This window comes from Tachyglossus aculeatus, chromosome 2, assembly GCF_015852505.1.
Source record: "Tachyglossus aculeatus isolate mTacAcu1 chromosome 2, mTacAcu1.pri, whole genome shotgun sequence".
Taxonomy (NCBI): domain Eukaryota; kingdom Metazoa; phylum Chordata; class Mammalia; order Monotremata; family Tachyglossidae; genus Tachyglossus; species Tachyglossus aculeatus.
In genome coordinates, this window is record NC_052067.1 from 169588865 (window position 1) to 169609865 (window position 21001).

Here is a 21001-nt window from a genome sequence, read left to right on the forward strand (position 1 = left end):
AGTCAGTCAATTGTATTCACTGAGCGCTTAATAATAATAATAATGGCAATAACTAAGCACTTACTGTGCAAAGCACTGTTCTAAGCTCTGGGGAGGTTACAAGGTGATAAGGTTGTCCCACGGGGGGCTCACAGTCTTCATCCCCATTTTCCAGATGAGGGAACTGAGGCCCAGAGAAGTGAAGTGACTTGCCCAAAGTCACCCAGCTGACAATTGGTGGAGCCGGGATTTGAACCCATGACCTCTGACTCCAAAGCCCAGGCTCTTTCCAGTAAGCCACACTGCTTCTCTGATGCACGCAGAGCACAGTAGTGAGCACTTGGGAGAGGACAGGAGAACAATATAACGGACACATTGCCTGCCCACAATGAGCTGACTGTCAAGAGGAGGAGACAGACATGAATAGAAGTGAATAAATGACAGATATGGACATCATCATCATCATCAATCGTATTTATTGAGCACTTACTGTGTGCAGAGCACTGTACTAAGCGCTTGGGAAGTACAAGTTGGCAACATATAGAGACAGTGAGGTGGGGCTGGGCAGAGGGATGGATAAAGGGAGCAAGTCAGGGTGACGCAGAAGGGAGTCGGAGATGACTCTATTACTCTATTTATTTATTTATTTATTTTACTTGTACATATCTATTCTATTTATTTTATTTTGTTAATATGTTTGGTTTTGTTCTCTGTCTCCCCCTTCTAGACTGTGAGCCCACTGTTGGGTAGGGACCGTCTCTATATGTTGCCAACTTGTCCTTCCCAAGCGCTAAGTACAGTGCTCTGCACACAGTAAGCGCTCAATAAATGCGATTGATTGATTGATTGATTGATGAGGAAATGGGGGGCTTAGTCTGGGAAGGCCTCTTGGAGGAGGTGAGCCTTCAGTAAGGCTTTGAAGGTGGGAAGAGTCATTGTCTGTGGGATGTTAGGAGGGAGGGCTTTCCAGGTCGGAGGCAGGACATGGGCCAGGGGTCGGTGACGAGACGGAAGAGATGGAGGCCCAGTGAGAAGCCTAGCGGCTCCAGAGGAGTGGAGTTTGTGGGCTGGGTTAAAATAATAATAATAATAATAATAATAATAATAATAATAATGGCATTTGTTAAGCGTTTACTATGTGCAAAGCACTGTTCTAAGTGCTGGGGGGATACAAGGCGATCAGGTTGTCCCACATGGGGCTCACAGTCTTCATCCCCATTTTACAGATGAGGTCACTGAGGCACAGAGAAGTTACGTGGCTTGCCCAAGGTCACACAGCAGACAAGTGGCGGAGCCGGGAGCGAGCACTGTACTGAGCAGTAGGGAGAGCCCAGCAAGAATGAGTAGACACAATCCCCGCCCTCAGGGCCGTCCCTGGTGGGTGGGAGAAGGAGGGAACAGTCAGGTGGGAGCTGGTTGAAGAAACCGTGGGAATGAGCAGCAGGGCGGAGGGAAGGACGGGGAGGTGGGTAGTGGGCGGGCGGAGGGGCCTCGGCTTCTCCGTCCCCGGGGACTCATTCATTCAATCGTATTTACTGAGCGCTTACTGTGTGCAGAGCACTGGACTAAGCGCTTGGGAAGTACAAGTCGGCAACATCTAGAGACGGTCCCTACCCAACAACAGGCTCACAAGGGGGAGACAGACATCAAAACAAGTAGACAAGCGTCAATATGATCAAAATAGAGAAATAGAATTATAGCTATGTAATAATAATAATAATAATGATAGCATTTATTAAGCGCTTACTATGTGCAAAGCACTGTTCGAAGCGCAGGGGAGGTTACAAGGTGATCAGGTTGCCCCACGGGGGGGGCTCACATTCTCCACCCCCATTTTACAGATGAGGTAACTGAGGCTCAGAGAAGTGAAGTGACCTGCCCAAAGTCACACAGCTGTCAGTTGGCGGAGCTGGGATTTGAACCCATGACCTCTGACTCCAAAGCCCAGGCTCTTTCCACTGAGCCATGCTATAATAATAATATACACATCATTAATAAGATAGAGTAATAAATATGTACAGATATACACAAGTGCTGTGGGGAGGGGAAGGGAGTAGAGTCAGAGGTCGTGGGTTCTAATCCCGGCTCCGCCACTTGTCAGCTGTGTGACTTTGGGCAGGTCACCTCACTTCTCTGAGCCTCAGTGACCTCATCTGGAGAATGGGGATGAAGACTGTCAGCTCCCCGTGGGACAACCTGATCACCTTGTATCTGCTTAGAACAGTGCTTCGCACGTAGTAAGCGCTTAACAAATGCCATCATCATTATTATTATCATAACTAGCTCTGCTTGTAGCCTTGGCCTGGAAGCCAACGTCATCTCTCTCTCTCTCTCTCCCTGTGCCCATCCTAGGTCACAGTTACCGCCGTCGCCATCACGTTCGACAAACATCAAGCTTTGCAGACTGTTAAAAGTAACACCGACAAATCACTGCAGACAGGTAAGCCCCTCCAGAGAGGGCTGCCCGATTCACCTCCTTTTTTTAATCCGTCGGCCAGCGGCATTTATTGAGCGCCCACTGTGTGCAGAGCGCTGGGCGAAGCGCTTGGGAGAGGGCAGCGCAACAGAGCTGGGAGACGCGTGCGATTCATTCACTCAGTCACATTTACCAAGCACGTACAGTGTTCAAAGCACTAAGTGCTTGGCAGAGGACAATGGAAGAATAATTGGACACATTCCCTGCCCACGACAAGCTCCCAGCCTGAGGTTTATTCATTTATTCAATCGTATTTACTGAGCGCTTACTGTGTGCAGAGCCCTGTACTAAGTGCTTATAAACTCCAGAGTTTATAAGCCCAGTAGGTTCTTGTCCAGGGACAAACCACAGGCTTTCCTTTTCATTCATTCATTCATTCAGTCGTATTTATTGAGCACTTACTGTGTGCAGAGCCCTGTACTAAGTGCTTATAAACTCCAGAGTTTATAAGCCCAGTAGGTTCTTGTCCAGGGACAAACCACAGGCTTTCCTTTTCATTCATTCATTCATTCAGTCGTATTTATTGAGCGCTTACTGTGTGCAGAGCCCTGTACTAAGTGCTTATAAACTCCAGAGTTTATAAGCCCAGTAGGTTCTTGTCCAGGGACAAACCACAGCCTTTCCTTTTCATTCATTCATTCATTCATTCAGTCGTATTTATTGAGCGCTTACTGTGTGCAGAGCCCTGTACTAAGTGCTTATAAACTCCAGAGTTTATAAGCCCAGTAGGTTCTTGTCCAGGGACAAACCACAGGCTTTCCTTTTCATTCATTCATTCATTCAGTGGTATTTATTGAGCACTTACTGTGTGCAGAGCACCGTAGTAAGCTCTTGGGAAGTACAAGTCGGTAACATATAGAGACGGTCCCTACCCAACAACAGGCTCACAGTCTAGAAGGGGGAGACAGACAACCAAAGGAAACATGTAGACAGGTGTCAAAATCATCAGAACAAATAGAATTAAAGCTATATGCACATCAACAAAATAAATAGTAATAAATAGGCCTGTAATTCCGATCAATCAATCAATCAATCAATCATATTTATTGAGCGCTTACTGTGTGCAGAGCCCTGTACTAAGTGCTTATAAACTCCAGAGTTTATAAGCCCAGTAGGTTCTTGTCCAGGGACAAACCACAGGCTCTCCTTTTCATTCATTCATTCATTCAGTGGTATTTATTGAGCACTTGCTGTGTGCAGAGCACCGTAGTAAGCTCTTGGGAAGTACAAGTCGGTAACGTATAGAGACGGTCCCTACCCAACAACGGGCTCGCAGTCTAGAAGGGGGAGACAGACAACCAAAGGAAACATGTAGACAGGTGTCAAAATCGTCAGAACAAATAGAATTAAAGCTATATGCACATCAACAAAATAAATAGTAATAAATAGGCCTGTAATTCCGATCAATCAATCAATCAATCATATTTATTGAGCGCTTACTGTGTGCAGAGCACTGTACTAAGCGCTTGGGAAGTACAAGTTGGCAACATATAGAGACAGTCCCTACCCAACAGTGGGCTCACAGTCTAAAAGGGGGAGAAAGAGAACAAAATGAAACTTACTAACAAAATAAAATAAATAAAGTAGATATGTACAAGTAAACTAACTAAATAAATAGAGTAACAAATATGTACAAACATATATACATCTATACAGGTGCAGTGGGGAAGGGAAGGAGGTGAGATGGGGGGATGGAGAGAGGGACGAGGGGGAGAGGAAGGAAGGGGCTGAGTGTGGGAAGGCCTCCTGGAGGAGGTGAGCTCTCAGTAGGGCCTTGAAGGGAGGAAGAGAGCTAGCTTGGCAGATGGGCAGAGGGAGGAGGGCATTCCAGGCCCGGGGGATGACGTGGGCCGGGGGTTGATGGTGGGACAGGCGAGAGCGAGGTACGGTGAGGAGATTGGCGGCGGAGGAGCGGAGGGTGCGGGCTGGGCTGGAGAAGGACAGAAGGGAGGTGAGGGAGGAGGGGGCCAGGGGATGGATGGATGGACAGCCTGGAAGCCCAGGGTGAGGAGTTTCTGCCTGATGCGTAGGTTGATTGGTAGCCACTGGAGATTTTGAGGATCAGTCAATCAGGGGTAGTTATTGAGTGCTTACTGGGTGCAGAGAGCTGTACTAAGCATTGGGAGAAGACCATGCAACAGAGTTGGTAGACACATTCCTTCCTCTCAAGGAGCTGATGGTCTAGAGTTTGGAATGCCTTAATAATAATAATAATGATGGCATTTGTTAAGCGCTTACTATGTGCAAAGCACTTTTCTAAGCGCTGGGGGGGATACAAGGTGACCAGGTTGTCCCATGTGGGGCTCACAGTCTTAATCCCCATTTTACAGATGAGGTCACTGGGGCTCAGAGAAGTTAAGTGACTTGCCCAAGGTCATACAGCAGACATGTGGCGGAGCTGGGATTCGAACCCATGACCTCTGACTCCAAAGCCCGGGCTCTTTCCACTGAGCCACGCTGCTTCTCTTCCACGCTGCTGCCTTCCCTCCTCTAATCCCACAGACAGTCTCTCCCATTTCAAAGGTTTATTGAAGGCCCATCTCCTCCAAGAGGCCTTCCCTGATTGAGCCCCGCTTTTCCTCATCTCCCACTCCCTTCTGCGTCCCCCTGACTCACTCCCTTTCTTCCCTTCTTCACTGAGCAGCGTGGCTCAGTGGAAAGAGCCCGGGCTTTGGAGTCAGAGGTCATGGGTTCAAATCCCGGCTCCGCCAATTGTCAGCTGTGGGACTTTGGGCAAGTCACTTCACTTCTCTGCGCCTCAGCTACCTCATCTGGAAAGTGGGGATGAAGACTGTGAGCCCCCTGTGGGACAACCTCTTTTAGACTGTGAGCCCACTGTTGGGTAGGGACTGTCTCTATATGTTGCCAACTTGTACTTCCCAAGTGCTTAGTACAGTGCTCTGCACCTAGTAAGCGCTCAATAAATACGATTGATGATGATGATGACAACCTCATCACCTTGTAACCTCCCCAGCGCTTAGAGCAGTGCTTTGCACATAGTAAGCGCTTAATAAATGCCGTTGTTATTGTTATTATCATTCCCCCTTCCCAGCCCCCCACCGCTTATGTCCAGATCTGTCATTTTATTTATCTGTATTGATGTCGGTCTCCCCCGGCCCAGACTGTGAGCTCATTGTGAGCAGGGAATGTCACCATTTATTGTTGTATTGTCCTCTCCCAAGCACTTAGTACAGTGCTCCACACACGGGAAGCACTCAATAAATACGACTGAAAGAATGAATGAAGTTGTTATGATTTAGGGACAAGTCTCAGGCAGGAAGCGGATGAACTAGGTAACCTTTAGGGTCCCTTTAGGCCTCTGATTCTGATCACTCAATCAGAGGCATTTATTGAGTGCTGACTGTGCAGAGCAATGGACTGCGCTCTTGGGAGAAGACAGTGGACAAGGGTTGGTAGATACGTTCCCTACCCACAACAAGTCTAGAGGGAGTTTCTGATGCCACTGTCTAATCTCAATTAACCGAGGAATGAATCGGATTCATTCATTCAATCGTATTTATTGAGCGCTTACTGTGTGCAGAGCACTGGACTAAGCGCTTGGGAAGTACAAGGCGGCAACTGATAGAGACGGTCCCTACCCAACAGCGGGCTCACAGTCTAGGAGGGGGAGACAGACAGCAAGACAAAACATGTAGACGGGTGTCAAAACCATCAGAATAAATAGAATTATACCTATATGCACAGCTTTAATAAAATAGAGTAGTAAATATGTACAAGTAAAATAGAGTAATAAATCTGTACAAATATATACAAATGCTGTGGGGAGGGGAAGGAGGTAGGGTGGGGGGATGGGGAGGAGGAGAGGAAAAAGTGGGGGGGGGCTCAGTATGGGAAGGCCTCCTGGAGGAGGTGAGCTCTCAGTAGGGCTTTGAAGGGAGGAAGAGAGCTAACTTGGTGGATGTGAGGAGGGAGGGCATTCCGGGCCAGGGGGAGGACGTGGGCCGGGGGTCGACGGCGGGACAGGCGAGAACGAGGCCTAACGGGGAGGAGATGAGCGGCGGAGGAGCGGAGGTTGCGGGCTGGGAGGGAGAAGGAGAGAATCAATCAATCAATCAATCATATTTATTGAGCGCTTACTGTGTGCAGAGCACTGGACTAAGTGCTTGGGAAGTCCAAGTTGGCAACACACAGAGATGGTCCCTACCCAACAGTGGGCTCACAGTCTAGAAGGGGGAGACAGAGAACAAAACAAAACATATTAACAAAATAAAAGAAATGGAATAGATATGTACAAGTAAAATAAATAAATAAATAAATAGAGTAATAAATACGTACAAACATAGAAGGGAGGGGAGGTAGGAGGTGGCGAGGGGATGGAGAGCCTTGAAGCCAAGAGTGAGGAGGTTTTATGAGGAGTGATGATTCGTTCATCAATGGAAAGTTCAGAGTTGGCAGATTTGGATGTAGTGTAAATAATAATAACAATGTTGGTATTTGTTAAGCGCTTACTATGTGCCAAGCAAGATACCAAGGTAATCAGGTTGTCCCACGGGGGGCTCGCAGTCTTCATCCCCATTTTACAGAGGAGGTCACTGAGGCCCAGAGAAGTGAAGTGGCTTGCCCAAGATCACGCAGCTGACAAGCGGCAGAGCTGGGATTAGAACCCATGATGTCTGACTCCCAAGCCCGGGCTCTTTCCGCTAAGCCACCAGCCAATTATTAAAGATGCTTCTCTGCCAGAACTGGATTTGAAAACAAAAGCGTGTTCGAGAGGGTGCATATTCTAGGAAACATGTGGGGGAACATACCTTACTTTTCTTCCACCTTTCTAGAACTAATTTCAATAAAGCAGCGTGGTTCAGTGGAAAGAGGCCGGGCTTTGGAGTCGGAGGTCACGGGTTCAAATCCCAGCTCCGCCAACTGTCAGCTGCGTGACTTTGGGCAAGTCACCTCACTTCTCTGGGCCTCAGTTCCCTCATCTGTAAAATGGGGATTTAACTGTGAGCCCCCCATGGGACAATCTGATCACCTTGTAACCTCCCCAGCGCTTAGAACAGTGCTTTGCACATAGTAAGCGCTTAATAATTGCCATAAAAAAAGTAAATAAAGGGTACTCTAGGATTTTTGTCTGTGAAAGTTATCTAAGAAATACACCATATAAGAAAATGAGATGTGGTCTGAGCTCATTCAAAAGTTACAGTGGCAAGCAGGGCTAGGTAGCAAAGGAAAAGGGAATCTAAGATTGGGGAATAAATAGTTGAGGTAATTGCAGGATTTGGAGAAAAAAAAAAAGCTACCTTTCAAAGTTCTTAGTCCAGAATAGCTGCCATGTCAATCAGTCAATCAGTGGTATTTATTGAGCACTTACTGTGTGCAGAGCACTGTACTAAGCACTTGGGAGAGTATAATACAACAACAAAACAGAGTTGGTAGACACGTTCTCTGTCCATCATGAGATTAAAATGTAGAAAACTGTATGTAGAGGATTTAGTACAGTCCTCTGCACACAGTAAGCTCTCAATAAATACCATTGATATAATAATAATAATTGTGGTATTTCTAAAGCACTTACTATGTGCCAGGCACTGTATTAAGCGCTGGGGTGGATACAAGCGAATTGGGTTGGACACAGTTCCTATCCTACATGGGGCTCAAATACTCATTCCTCATTTTACAGATGAGGTAACTGAGGTCCAGAGAAGTGAAGTGACTTGTCCAAGGTCACACAGCAGACAAGTGGCGGAGCCGGCAATAGAACCCATGATCTAACTCTCTGGCCCGGGCTCTATCCACCATGCCATGCTGCTTTACATATATATATATATGTATACATATATGTATGTATATATATGTGTGTTTTATATATAGATATATTTATATAGAAATATATAGATATAGGCATATGTTTGTATAGATGCTTATATATAGATATCTGTAGCTATCTATATAAAGATAGATAGCTATAGATATCTACAGATATATATAAATACAGATAGATATAAATGTATATATCTATAGACATATATAAATATAGACATAAATATATAAATATCGATAGAAATAATATAATAGAAATGTAAATGTATATCTATAGATATATATATACAAATCTAGATAGGTAGATATACATAAAACACACATATATAAATACAGACATGTGTATATATAAAACGTACAGACACATTTATATATAAGAAACAGATATATTCATTCAGTCATATTTATTGAATGCTTACTGTGTGCAGAGTACTGTATTAAGTGCTTAGGAATATGTGTATATATTTTTTAGAAATCAAAGTTTAAACACAGAATCATTTCTGTATCTTCTGGCTCATGTTATATTTATATATATATATGCAATATCTATATCTATACCTATATATATATGCTATATATATATGGTGTTAATATATATGTATATATAACATAGATATATATATATATCTATGCTATATATATATAATAAGCCAGAAGATATAAACGTGATTCTGTGTTTAATCTTCATACTTGCCTTACTTCGTCTCCAATAGCTGTGAACTCCCCAATTCTTACTTTATTAATATTAAAAGAGTTGAGGTCGGGTGGTCGGGGGGGAAGGTTTTAAAGACATTTGTTTAACTTTTGGCTTTCCTCGTTTATTTAAGCCTCCACAGACAATGAAGAGCTCCTGCAGTTCCCTTTGGAACTGTGTTCAGAATCTCAGCCTTTCACACCGGCTAAAGGTTGGTTGTGCGAAAGCAAAGTCTACTTTTTCCAGTTCCCCTCCTTTGTTTCCTCATTGCGGCAGTAATAGTTGGGATATCCGTTGTGTACTTATTATGTGCCAAGCACTGCGCTAAACACGGGGGTGGATATAAGATAATCAGATCAGCTCCAATCCACGTCCCACACAGGGCTCCCGGAGGGAGGGAGAACAGGTATTGAATCCCCATTTTACAGATGAGGGAAGTGAGGCCCATTCATTCATTCAGTCGTATTTATTGAGCGCTTACTGTGTGCAGAGCACTGTACTAAGCGCTTGGAAAGTACAAGTCGGCAACATATAGAGACGGTCCCTATCCAACAATGGGCTCGGAGTCTAGAAGATTCATTCATTCATTCAATCGTATTTATTGAGTGCTTACTGTGTGCAGAGCACTGTACTAAGCGCTTGGGAAGTACAAGTTGGTAACATCTAGAGACGGTCCCTACCCAACAGCGGGCTCACAGTGTAGAAGGGGGAGGCAGAGAACAAAACAAAACATATTAACAGGCCCAGAGAAGTGAAGTGCCTTCCCCCAGGTCACACAGCACGCAAGTGGCAGAGCCGGGATTAATTTGTCACCCATTTGGATGTAGCCCATCTCCAACAAATCAGGTGACAGGGTGGTCTTCCCTCCATCCCCATCTGTTACTAGCGTTCATCACATGTGTCTTCTAATAATAATAATAGTTATAACTGTGGTATTAGTTAAGCTCTTGCTATGTGCCAAGCACTGTACTAAGCGCTGGGGTGGGTACAAGCCAATCAGGTTGGACACGGTCCCTGTCCCACGTGGGACTCACAGTCTCAATCCCCTTTTTCCAGATGAGGTAACTGAGGCACAGAGAAGCTAAATGACTCGCCCAAGGTCACACAGCCGACAAGTGACGGAGCTGGGATTAGATCCCAGGTCCTTCCGACGCCCGGGCCCGGGTTCTAGCCACTAAGCCACACTGCTTCTACCCCCTTTTAGACTGTGAGCCCGTTGTTGGGTAGGGACCGTCTCTGTATGTTGCCAACTTGTACTTCCCAAGCGCTTAGTACAGTGCTCTGCACACAGTAAGCGCTCAATAAATACGATTGAATGAATGAAAGAAAATGCCACAAACGAGGCCAGTTGAATCTTTTGTAGAGGATTGGCTATTCTAAGTAACCCATCACGCACTCTCTACCTGGGATATGGCATCTTCATTTGCAGAAGAAAAAGCCCCTGCTTTCGTACCTTGCACATTCAGATCATCATCATCATCAATCGTATTTATTGAGCACTTACTGTGTGCAGAGCACTGGACTAAGCGCTTGATGATGATTCAGATAATCAGATCAGATCAGATCAGAGTCTGATAATTCAGATGATGATTGATGATGATGATGATGACTGTATTTGTTAAGCGCTTACTATGTGCAAGCACTGTTCTAAGCGCTGGTGTAGTTACAAGTTAATCAGGGTGTCCCACGTGGGGCTCACAGTCTTCATCCCCATTTTCCAGATGAGGCCCAGGGAAGTGAAGTGACTTGTCCAAAGTCACACAGCTGACTAGTGGCGGAGCCGGGATTAGAACCCACGTCCTCTGAATCCCAAGCCCAGGCTCTTGCCACTGAGCCACGCTGCTTCTTTCAAATGCTTCGTTATTTCCTTTGCCGCCAAAGTAATTTGGGAAGGGGAAATGAAAAAAAGCCGTGCCCCATTCCTGTTTTTTGTGTGTATCTCTTGTTGACTGTACTGTGGAAGATCATCACGGGGTGACTGAAGCTGCAGCCATTTTCCCGAGGGTGAAAGAATTCTCCCTGGCTTTCCCAGAAGAGTCCGATTTTTCCCGCAGTTGTCTTCAGTCCTTGGGGAGAAATGGCCAACTTCCCCTCCCTTGTGACTTCAGACTTATTTTCTTCAAAATGGATTCATTCTCCCCAGAGCTTAGTGCAGTACGAGAAGCAGGGTGGCTCAGTGGAAAGAGCACGGGCTTTGGAGTCAGAGGTCATGGGTTCGAATCCAGGCTCTGCCCATGGTCAGCTGTGTGACTTTGGACAAGTCACTTCACTTCTCTGGGCCTCAGTTCCCTCGTCTGTAAAATGGGAGTGAAGACTGTGAGCCCCCTGTGGGACAACCTGATCACCTTGTAACCTCCCCAGCGCTTAGAACAGTGCTTTACACATAGTAAGCACTTAATAAATACCATTATATATATATAAATACCATTATTATTATTATTATTATTATTACACACAGTAGTATGTCAGTTCTTCGTGGGCAGAGATCACATTTACCAACCCTATTGAATGAATGAAAGAATGAATTGTAATAATAATCATAATTGTGGAATTTGTTAAGCACTTTCATTCATTCAGTCGTATTTATTGAGCACTTACTGTGTGCAGAGCACTGTACTAAGCGCTTGGGAAGTACAAGTTGGCAACATATAGAGACAGTCCCTACCCAGCAGCGGGCTCACAGTCTAGAAGCGGGAGACAGACAACAAAACAAAACGTATTAACAAAATAAAATAAATAGAATAAATATGTACAAATAAAATAAATAAATAAACAGAGTAATAAATACATACAAATGTGTATATATATATATATATATATATATATATATATATATATACACATACATATACACTATGTATATATAGTATATGTATATATATGTATATGTACTATGTGCCAGTAACTGTAGTAAGCGCTGGGATGGCTCCAAGCAAATCAGATAGGACACAGTCCGTGTCCTCCATGGGGCTCACAGTCTTAATCCCCATTTTACAGATGAAGGAACTGAGGCCCAGAAAAGTGAAGTGACTTTCCCCAGGTCACCCACCAGACAAGTGGCGGAGCCGGGATTAGAACCATCCCAGGCCCGTCTCTATCCACTACGACACACTGCTTTTCTAGTGTACTTTCCAAAGTGGTTACTATAATGCCCTGTGCATAGTGAGTGCTCAATAAGTAGGATTAATTGGTTGATCGATCCCTGAGGACGGTAGACCTGGAATGCCTAGGGCAGAGAATTCTTTGGAGGCAACTTGGGACTGGGGCTCCCAGCTCTTGGGCGGTTCAGTCTTCGTTTTATATCACGCTCTCCCAAGCGCTTAGTACAGTGCTCTGCACACTGTAATAGCTCAGTAAATCACATTGCTTCATTAATTCAGTCGTATTTACTGAGCGCTTACTGTGTGCAAAGCACTGCACTAATTGCTTGGAAAGTACAATTCGGCAATAAAGAGAGACAATCCCTGCCCACAACAGGCTCACAATCTTGGGGGGGGGGGGGGGGGGGGGGGGGGGGGGTAGACAGACGTCAAAACAAGTAAACAGTCATCAATAGCATCAGTATAAATAAATAGGATTATAGATATATGCACATCAAAACAAACAGGCATTAATATAAATAAATAGAATTATAGGTATGTACATATATACACAAGTGCTGTGGGGCGGGGAGTGGGGTAGAGCAGAGGGAGTTGGAGTGATGGAGAGGGGAGGAGGAGCAGAGGAAAAGGGGAAGGCCTCCCGGAGGAGGTGAGCTCTCAGTAGGGCTTTGAAGGAAGGAAGAGAAATAATTTGGCGGATGTGCGGAAGGTGGGAATTCCGGGCCGGGGGTCGACGGTGGGACGGGCGAGAACGAGGTATGGTGAGGAGATTAGCGGCGGAGGAGCGGAGGGTGCGGGCTGGGCTGGAGAAGGACAGAAGGAAGGTGAGGTAGGAGGGGGCGAGGGGGTGGACAGCCTTGAAGCCCAGGGAGAGGAGTTTCTGCCTGTTGCGCAGATTGATTGGTAGCCACTAGAGATTTTTGAGGAGGGGAGTAACAGGCCCAGAGTGTTTCTGGACAAAGACAATCCGGGCAGCAGCATCAAGTATGGATTGAAGTGGGGAGAGACACGAGGATGGGAGATCGGAGAGGAGGCTGATGCAGTAATCCAGTCGGGATAGGATGAGAGATTGAATGAGCAGGGTAGCGGTTTGGATGGGGAAGAAAGGGCAGATCTTAGCGATGTTGCGGAGGTGAGACCCACAGGTTTTGGTGACGGCTTGGATGTGAGGGGTGAACGAGAGAGCGGAGTCGAGGATGACACCAAGGTTGCGGGCTTGTGAGATGGGAAGGATGGTAGTGCCGTCAACAGAGATGGGAAAGTCAGGGAGAGGGCAGGGTTTGGGAGGGAAGATAAGGAGCTCAGTCTTGGACATGTTGAGGTTTAGATGGCGGGCAGACATCCAGATGGAGATGTCCTGAAGGCAGGAGGAGATACGAGCCTGGAGGGAGGGAGAGAGAGCAGGGGCAGAGATGGAGATTTCAGTTTTCTTACTAAAGTAGGTGGGCAGCTCATCCGGGGCAGGGGATGGGGGACGCAGGGGGATAGGGGGCCTGAGGAGGGAGTTAAATGTCCAGAACAGCCGGCGAGGGCGATGGGCATGGCTGTCAATAACAGTGGGCAGAGGAGAGGACAGAGTTAAAACACGCCAGGATCAACTTGAAGTGGACGAAGTCGGCCTGATATTTAGATTTCCATCAGCAGCACTCTTCAAGAGTGAAGGAGGTGGACAGGGCAGGCGATACAGGGCTGTGAGTTTGTTGTACGAGATCGACGAAGGGATAGGGGAGCGACTGAGTTGAGTTCATGAGAGAGGGTGGTGTTGAGAGCATCTGTTTGGCATTAAAAATAATAATAACAAAAATGGTACTTCTTAAGCGCTTACTACGAGCCGAGCACTGTTCTAAGCGCTGAGGTAGATACAAGATGATCAGGTTGTCCCACGTGGGACTAACAGTTTTAATCCCCCCTTTACAGATGTCATGACTGAGGCACAGAGAAGTTAAGTGGTTTGCCCAAGGTCACACAGCAGACAAGAGGCAGGGCCAGGATTAGAACCCAGGTCCTTCTGACTCCTGGGCTCTGCCCACTGGGCCACGCTGCTTCCCTTAATGCAATCAGCACAACAGAGAAGGAAACGTCTGCTTTTTAAGATACCATGGTGGTGTTTTGAGTATTTTGGTGAGCAGTAATAGTCTGTCGTGAGAGCTTATTTATCCATAAATAAATTATTTATTATTATAAATAATTATTTATATTATTCATCTGTAAAATGGGGATTAAAACTGTGAGCCCCCCGTGGGACAACCTGATCGCCTTGTAACCTCCCCAGTGCTTAGAACAGTGCTTTGCACATAGTAAGCGCTTAACAAGTACCATCATTATTATTATTATCCCACATTGCCGTTTGCTAGAGAAAGTGCTTTTTCAATGGGGCGGAGGAAACCATTAACAAGTGTCCTGGACACCTAATCCAAGTCTGTGAGTCTCCCTCTTATTTATTCATTCATTCATTCAGTCGTATTTATTGAGCACATACTGTGTTCAGAGCACTGTACTAAGTGCTTGGAAAGAACAATTCGGCAACAGATAGAGACTATCCCTACCCAACAACAGGCTCACATTCTAGAAAGGGGCAGACAGACAACAAAACAAAACAAATAGACAGGCATCAATAGCATCAAAATCGATAAATAGAATTATAGATATATGCACATCATTAACCAATTGGGCAATGGTATATGTTATGAAATCTCTCGCTCCGTCCCTTCTCCCCTCCTTAACTTCCATCTTCAACCGCTCACTCTCCACTGGTTCCTTCCCCTCTGCCTTCAAACATGCCCACGTCTCTCCCATCCTAAAAGAACCCTCTCTCGACCCCACCTCACCTTCTAGTTATCGCCCCATCTCCCTCCTACCATTCCTCTCCAAACTCCTTGAACGAGTCGTCTACATGCGCTGCCTCGAATTCCTCAACACCAACTCTCTCCTCGACCCCCTCCAATCTGGCTTCCGTCCCTTACATTCCAAGGAAACTGCCCTCTCAAAGGTCACCGATGACCTCCTGCTTGCCAAATCCAATGGCTCCTTCTCTATCCTAATCCTCCTCGACCTCTCAGCTGCCTTCGACATTGTTGACCAGCCCCTTCTCTTCAACACGCTATCCAACCTTGGCTTCACAGACTCCGTCCTCTCCTGGTTCTCCTCTTATCTCTCCGGCCGTTTATTCTCAGTCTCATTTGCGGGCTCCTCCTCCCCCTCCCATCCCCTTACTGTAGGGGTTCCTCAAGGGTCAGTTCTCGGTCCCCTTCTGTTCTCAATCTACACTCGCTCCCTCGGTGAACTCATTCGCTTCAACTATCATCTCTACGCTGATGACACCCAAATCTACATCTCTGCCCCTGATCTCTCTCCCTCCCACGAGGCTCTCATCTCCTCCTGCCTTCAGGGCATCTCCATCTGGCTGTCTTCCTGCCATCTAAAACTCAACGTGTCCAAGACTGAACTTCTTATCTTCCCTCCCAAACCGTGCCCTCTCCCTGACTTTCCCATCACTATTGACGGCACTACCATCCTTCCCGTCTCACAAGCCCACAGCCTTGGTATCATCCTCGACTCCGCTCTCTCATTCACCCCTCACTTCCAATCCGTCACCAAAACCTGCCAGTCTCACCTCCGCAACATTGCCAAGATCCGCCCTTTCCTCTCCATCCAAACCGCTACCCTGCTCGTTCAATCTCTCATCCTATCCCTACTGGATTACTGCATCAGCCTCCTCTCTGATCTCCCATCTTCCTGTCTCTCCCCTCTTCAATCCATACTTCACGCTGCTGTCCGGATCGTTTTGTGTGCAGAAACACTCTGGGCGTGTTACTCCCCTCCTCAGAAATCTCCGGTGGCTACCATTCAACCTACGCATCAGGCAGAAACTCCTCACCCTCAGCTTCAAGGCTGTCCATCACCTCGCCCCCTCCTATCTCACCTCCCTTCTGTCCTTCTCCAGCCCAGCCCGCACCCTCCACTCCTCTGCCGCTAATCTCCTCACTGGGCCTCGTTCTCGCCCATCCGGCCATCGACCCCCCGGCCCACATCCTACCCCTGGCCCGGAATGCCCTCCCTTCGCACATCTGCCAAGCTATCTCTCTTCCTCCCTTCAAAGCCCTCCTGAGAGCTCACCTCCTCGAGGAGGCCTTCCCACACTGAGCCCCCTCCTTCCTCTCCCCCTCCTCCCCCTCCCCGTCCCCCCCGCCTTACCTCCTTCCCCTCCCCACAGCACCTGTATATATGTATATATGTTTGTGTGGATTTATTACTCTATTTTATTTGTACATATTTATTCTATTTATTTTATTTTGTTAATATGTTTTGTTTTGTTGTCTGTCTCCTCCTTCTAGACTGTGAGCCCACTGTTGGGTAGGGACCGTCTCTATGTGTTGCCAACTTGTACTTCCTAAGTGCTTAGTACAGTGCTCGGCATACAGTAAGCTCTCAATAAATATGAATGAATGAATGAATGAACAGTAGAACATTATAACAGCCCACAGTGAGCTGACAGTCTAGAGGGGGAGACAGACATTAATAGAAATAAATAAATGAAAGAAATGGACGTAAGTGCCGAGGGACCGGGAGGGAAGGATGAATAAAGGGAGTGAGTCAGGGCGACGCAGAAGGGAGTGGGAGAAGAGGAAAGGAGGGCGCAATCAGGGAAAGCCTCTTGGAGGAGATGGGCTTTGATAAGGCTTTGAAGCAGGGAGAGTCATCCTCTGTTTGGATACGAAGAGGGATGGCGTCCAGGCCGGAGGCAGGATGTGGGCAAGAGGTCAGCGGCGAGGAAGATGAGATGGATGTACAGTGAGAAGTTTGGTGTGAAGAGGATTGAAGGGTGAGGGCTGGGTTGAAATAGGAGAACACCGAGAAGGTGATTGACTGCTTTAAAGCCATTGGTGAGGAGTTTCTGTTCAGTCCAGAGGTGGAAGGGCAGCCACTGGAGTTTCTTGAAGAGTGGGGAAACATAAACTGAACATTTTGGGGGAAAAACGATCCGGGCTGCAGAATGAAGTATGGGCTGGAGTGGAGAAACCCAGGTGGCTGGGACATCAGCAAGGAGGCAGGATAGGATAAGTGCCTGGATTAACGTGGTAGCAGTTTGGATGGAGAGGAAAGGGCGGATTTTAGCGATGTTGTGAAGGTTGAACCGAAAGTATTTAGTGCTAGATGGAATGTGTGGGTCGAATGAGAGGGAAGAGTCAAGATAATGCCACGGAAGATGAGACAGGAAGGATGGTGATACTGTCTACACAGGATTTGGGTGGGAGGATAAGGAGTTCTGTTTTGGGCACGTTAAGCTTGAGGTGATGGGAGGACAGCCAAGTAGAGATGTCTTGAAGGCAGGAGATGGCAGAGAGGGAGACAGATCAGGGCCGGAGGTGTAGATTTGGGAATCATCCACTTAGAGGTAGCGGTTGAAGCCGTGGGAGCGAATGAGTTCTCCAAAGGAGTGGGTGGAGATGGGGAAGAGAAGGGGACCAGAACTCAACCTTGAGGGACCCCCACAGTCAGGGGGTGGGAGGCGGAGGAGGAGCCCACGAAGGAGACTGAGAATGAGCGGCCACAGAGATAAGGGGAGAACCAGGAGAGGACAGCGCCCGTGAAGCCGAGATTGGAGAACGTTTCCGGGAGAAGGGGGTGGGCCACAGCGTCGAAGGCAGCTGAGAGGTCGAGAAGGATTAGGACATAGTAGAGGCCGTTGGATTTGGTGAGAAGGAGATCATCGATGACATTTGAGTGGGCCGTTTCTGGGGAGCGAAGGAGATGGAAGCCAGATTGGAGGGGGGCCAGCAGAGAATTGGAGGAGCGGAATTTGAGAGGATGGGTTTAGACGACTCGCTTGAGGAGTTTGGAGAGGAATGGGAGGAGGGAGATGGGGCGCTAACCGGAGAGGGCCGTGGGGTTAAGGGAGGGTTGTTTTAGGATGGGGAGACCTGGGCATGTTGGAAAGCGGTGGGGAAGAAGCCATTGGAGAGCGAAGAGTTGAAGATGGTTGTTAGGGAGGGAGGAAGGGAGGAGATGAGTGTTTTGTTGAGGTGCAGATGAATGGGGTTGGATGTGCAGGTGGAGGGGGTGGATTTTGAGAGGAGGCAGGAGATCTCCTCTACAGGTCCTGCTGGGAAAGATGGGGACAGTTGAAGAGGGGGCTGGAAAGGGGAGGGACTGAGGAGGGACAGGGGAGATTTTCAGGAGCTAACACCTGATGGTGTCAACTTTCTTACCAAAGTAGGCGGGCAACTCATGGGGGGACAGGAGGCCTGAGGCGGGAGTTAAACATCCGGAACAACTGGAGAGGGCGATGGGCCTGGCTGTCAGTAACTGTGGAGAAATCATTTTTCTGGGCAGAGGAGAGGGCAGATTTAAAGCATGCAAGGATAAAGGTAAAGTTCATTCATTTATTCATTCAATCGTATTTATTGAGCATTTACTGTGTGCAGAGCACTGTACTAGGCACTGGGGAGAGTACAGTACAGCAATGAACAGACACATTCCCTGCCCACAATAATAATAATAATAATAATAATAATAATAATAATAATAATAATAATAATGATGGCATTTGTTAAGCGCTTACTACGTGCAAAGCACTGTTCTAAGCACTGGGGTAGGTACAGGGTATCAGGTCGTCCCCTGTGAGGCTCACAGTCTTAATCCCCATTTTACAGATGAGGTAACTGAGGCTCAGAGAAGTTAAGTGACTTACCCAAGGTCACACAGCAGACATGTGGCGGAGCTGGGATTCGAACCCATGACCTCTGACTCCCAAGCCTGGGCTCTTTCCACTGAGCCACGCTGCATCTCAATGAGCATACATCAATGATATACATTCATTCAATTGTATTTATTAAGCGCTTACTGGGTGCAGAGCACTGTAATAAGCACTTAGGAAACAGTAAATGGCGACATTCTTTGCCCACGATGAGCTCACAGTCTAGAGGCGGGGAGACAGACATTGGAAAATTAAATTCATTCATTCAGTCATATGTATTGAGCACTTACTAATAAATGAGCTTTTACAGTAGGCCGAGAACGGTACTGAGCACTTGGGTGAGGTCGGCCCGATATCCAGACTTCCACCAGCACCGTTCCACAGCTCGGGCACAAGAGCAAAGGAGGCAGACTGTTGAGGCGATCCGGGCCTGTGCCTAAGTGCTAGGAGATCGATGAATCAATCAATCAATCAATTGTATTTATTGAGCGCTTACTGTGTGCAGAGCACTGTACTAAGCGCTTGGGAAGTACAAATTGGCAACATATAGAGACAGTCCCTACCCAACAGTGGGCTCACAGTCTAAAAGGGGGAGACGGAGAACAAAACCAAACATACTAACAAAATAAAATAAATAGAATAGATATGTACAAGTAAAATAAATAAATAAATAAATAGAGTAAAAAATATGTAAAAACATATATACATATATACAGATGCTGTGGGGAAGGGAAGGAGGTAAGATGCGGGGGATGGAGAGGGGCACGAGGGGGAGAGGAAGGAAGGGGCTCAGTCTGGGAAGGCCTCCTGGAGGAGGTGAGCTCTCAGTAGGGCCTTGAAAGGAGGAAGAGAGCTAGCTTGGTGGATGGGCAGAGGGAGGGCATTCCGGGCCCGGGGGATGACGTGGGCCAGGAGTCGATGGCGGGACAGGTGAGAATGAGGCCTAACGGTGAGGAGATTAGCGGCGGAGGAGCGGAGGGTGCGGGCTGGGCTGGAGAAGGACAGAAGGGAGGGGAGGGAGGAGGGGGCCAGGGGATGGATGGATGGACAGCCGTGAAGCCCAGGGTGAGGAGTTTCTGCCTGATGCGCAGATTGATTGGTAGCCACTGGAGATTTTTGAGGAGGGGAGTAACAGGCCCAGAGTGTTTCTGCACAAAGATAATCCAGGCAGCAGTGTGAAGTACATACTGAAGTGGGGAGAGACACGAGGACGGGAGATCAGAGAGAAGGCTGATGGCAGTAGTCCAGACGGGATAGGATGAGAGCTTGAACGAGCAGGGTAGCGGTTGGGATGGAGAGGAAAGGGCGGATCTTGGCAATGTTGCGGAGCTGAGACCGGCAGGTTTTGGTGACGGCTTGGATGTGAGGGGTGAACAAGAGAGCGGAGTCGAGGATGACACCGAGGTTGCGGGCTTGTGAGACGGGAAGGATGGTAGTGCCGTCAACAGAGATGGGAAAGTCCGGGAGAGGGCACGGTTTGGGAGGGAAGACAAGGAGTTCAGTCTTGGACATGTAGTCGAAGGACTAGGGGAGCGAATGAGTCGAGTTCAGTAGAGAGAGTGGTGTCGAGAGGATCAGTTTGGTCATCGAGGGAAGGTACTTTGGATGTGGAGGTTCATTCATTCATTCAGTCATATTTATTGAGCGCTTACTGTGTGCAGAGCCCTGTACTGAGTGCTTGGGAAGTACAAGTGGGAAACAAGTTGGAGGTTAAATGGGGGCATGATGAGTTGAGGAAATCAGAGGGGATCTAAAGATGGGAGGTCTCTATGGGGGAACGGCCCAGATTTGTGGAGAGTAGGTTTGTGGGAGAGAAGGCAAGCACGGAGGTTCTGGTCAGATAGAGAGATTTCAGAGTCGGTGAAGGTAATAATAATTCATTCATTCATTCATTCATTCAATCGTATTTATTGAGCGCTTACTGTGTGCAGAGCACTGTACTAAGCGCTTGGAAAGTACAAATCGGCAATATATAGAGATGGTCCCTACCCAACGATGGGCTCACAGTCTAGAAGGGGGAGACAGACAACAAAACAAGTAGACAGGTGTCAATACCATCAAACTAAATAGAATTATAGCTATATACACATCATTATTAAAACAGAGTAATAAATATGTACAAATACGCACAAGTGCTGTGGGAAAGGGAAGGGGGTAGGGCAGAGGGAGGGAGTGGGGGCGATGGGGAGGGGAGGAGGAGCAGAGGAAAGGAGGGGCTCACTGTGGGAAGGCCTCCTGGAGGAGGTGAGCTCTTAGTAGGGCTTTGAAGATAATAA

At 47.3% G+C, this 21001-nt stretch overlaps 1 protein-coding gene across 13 annotated transcripts in view; it reads left to right on the plus strand.

The window, feature by feature from the left end:
* The window catches only part of C2CD5 (C2 calcium dependent domain containing 5), a 224110-nt gene that overhangs the window by 178619 nt on the left and 24490 nt on the right, over positions 1 to 21001 (plus strand). For all 13 annotated transcript variants that reach the window (XM_038765549.1, XM_038765568.1, XM_038765585.1 and 10 more), the window contains 2 exons: positions 2332 to 2419; positions 9061 to 9138. In XM_038765549.1, the coding sequence (XP_038621477.1) occupies positions 2332 to 2419; positions 9061 to 9138 (166 nt within the window). The remainder of the gene's footprint in view (positions 1 to 2331; positions 2420 to 9060; positions 9139 to 21001) is intronic.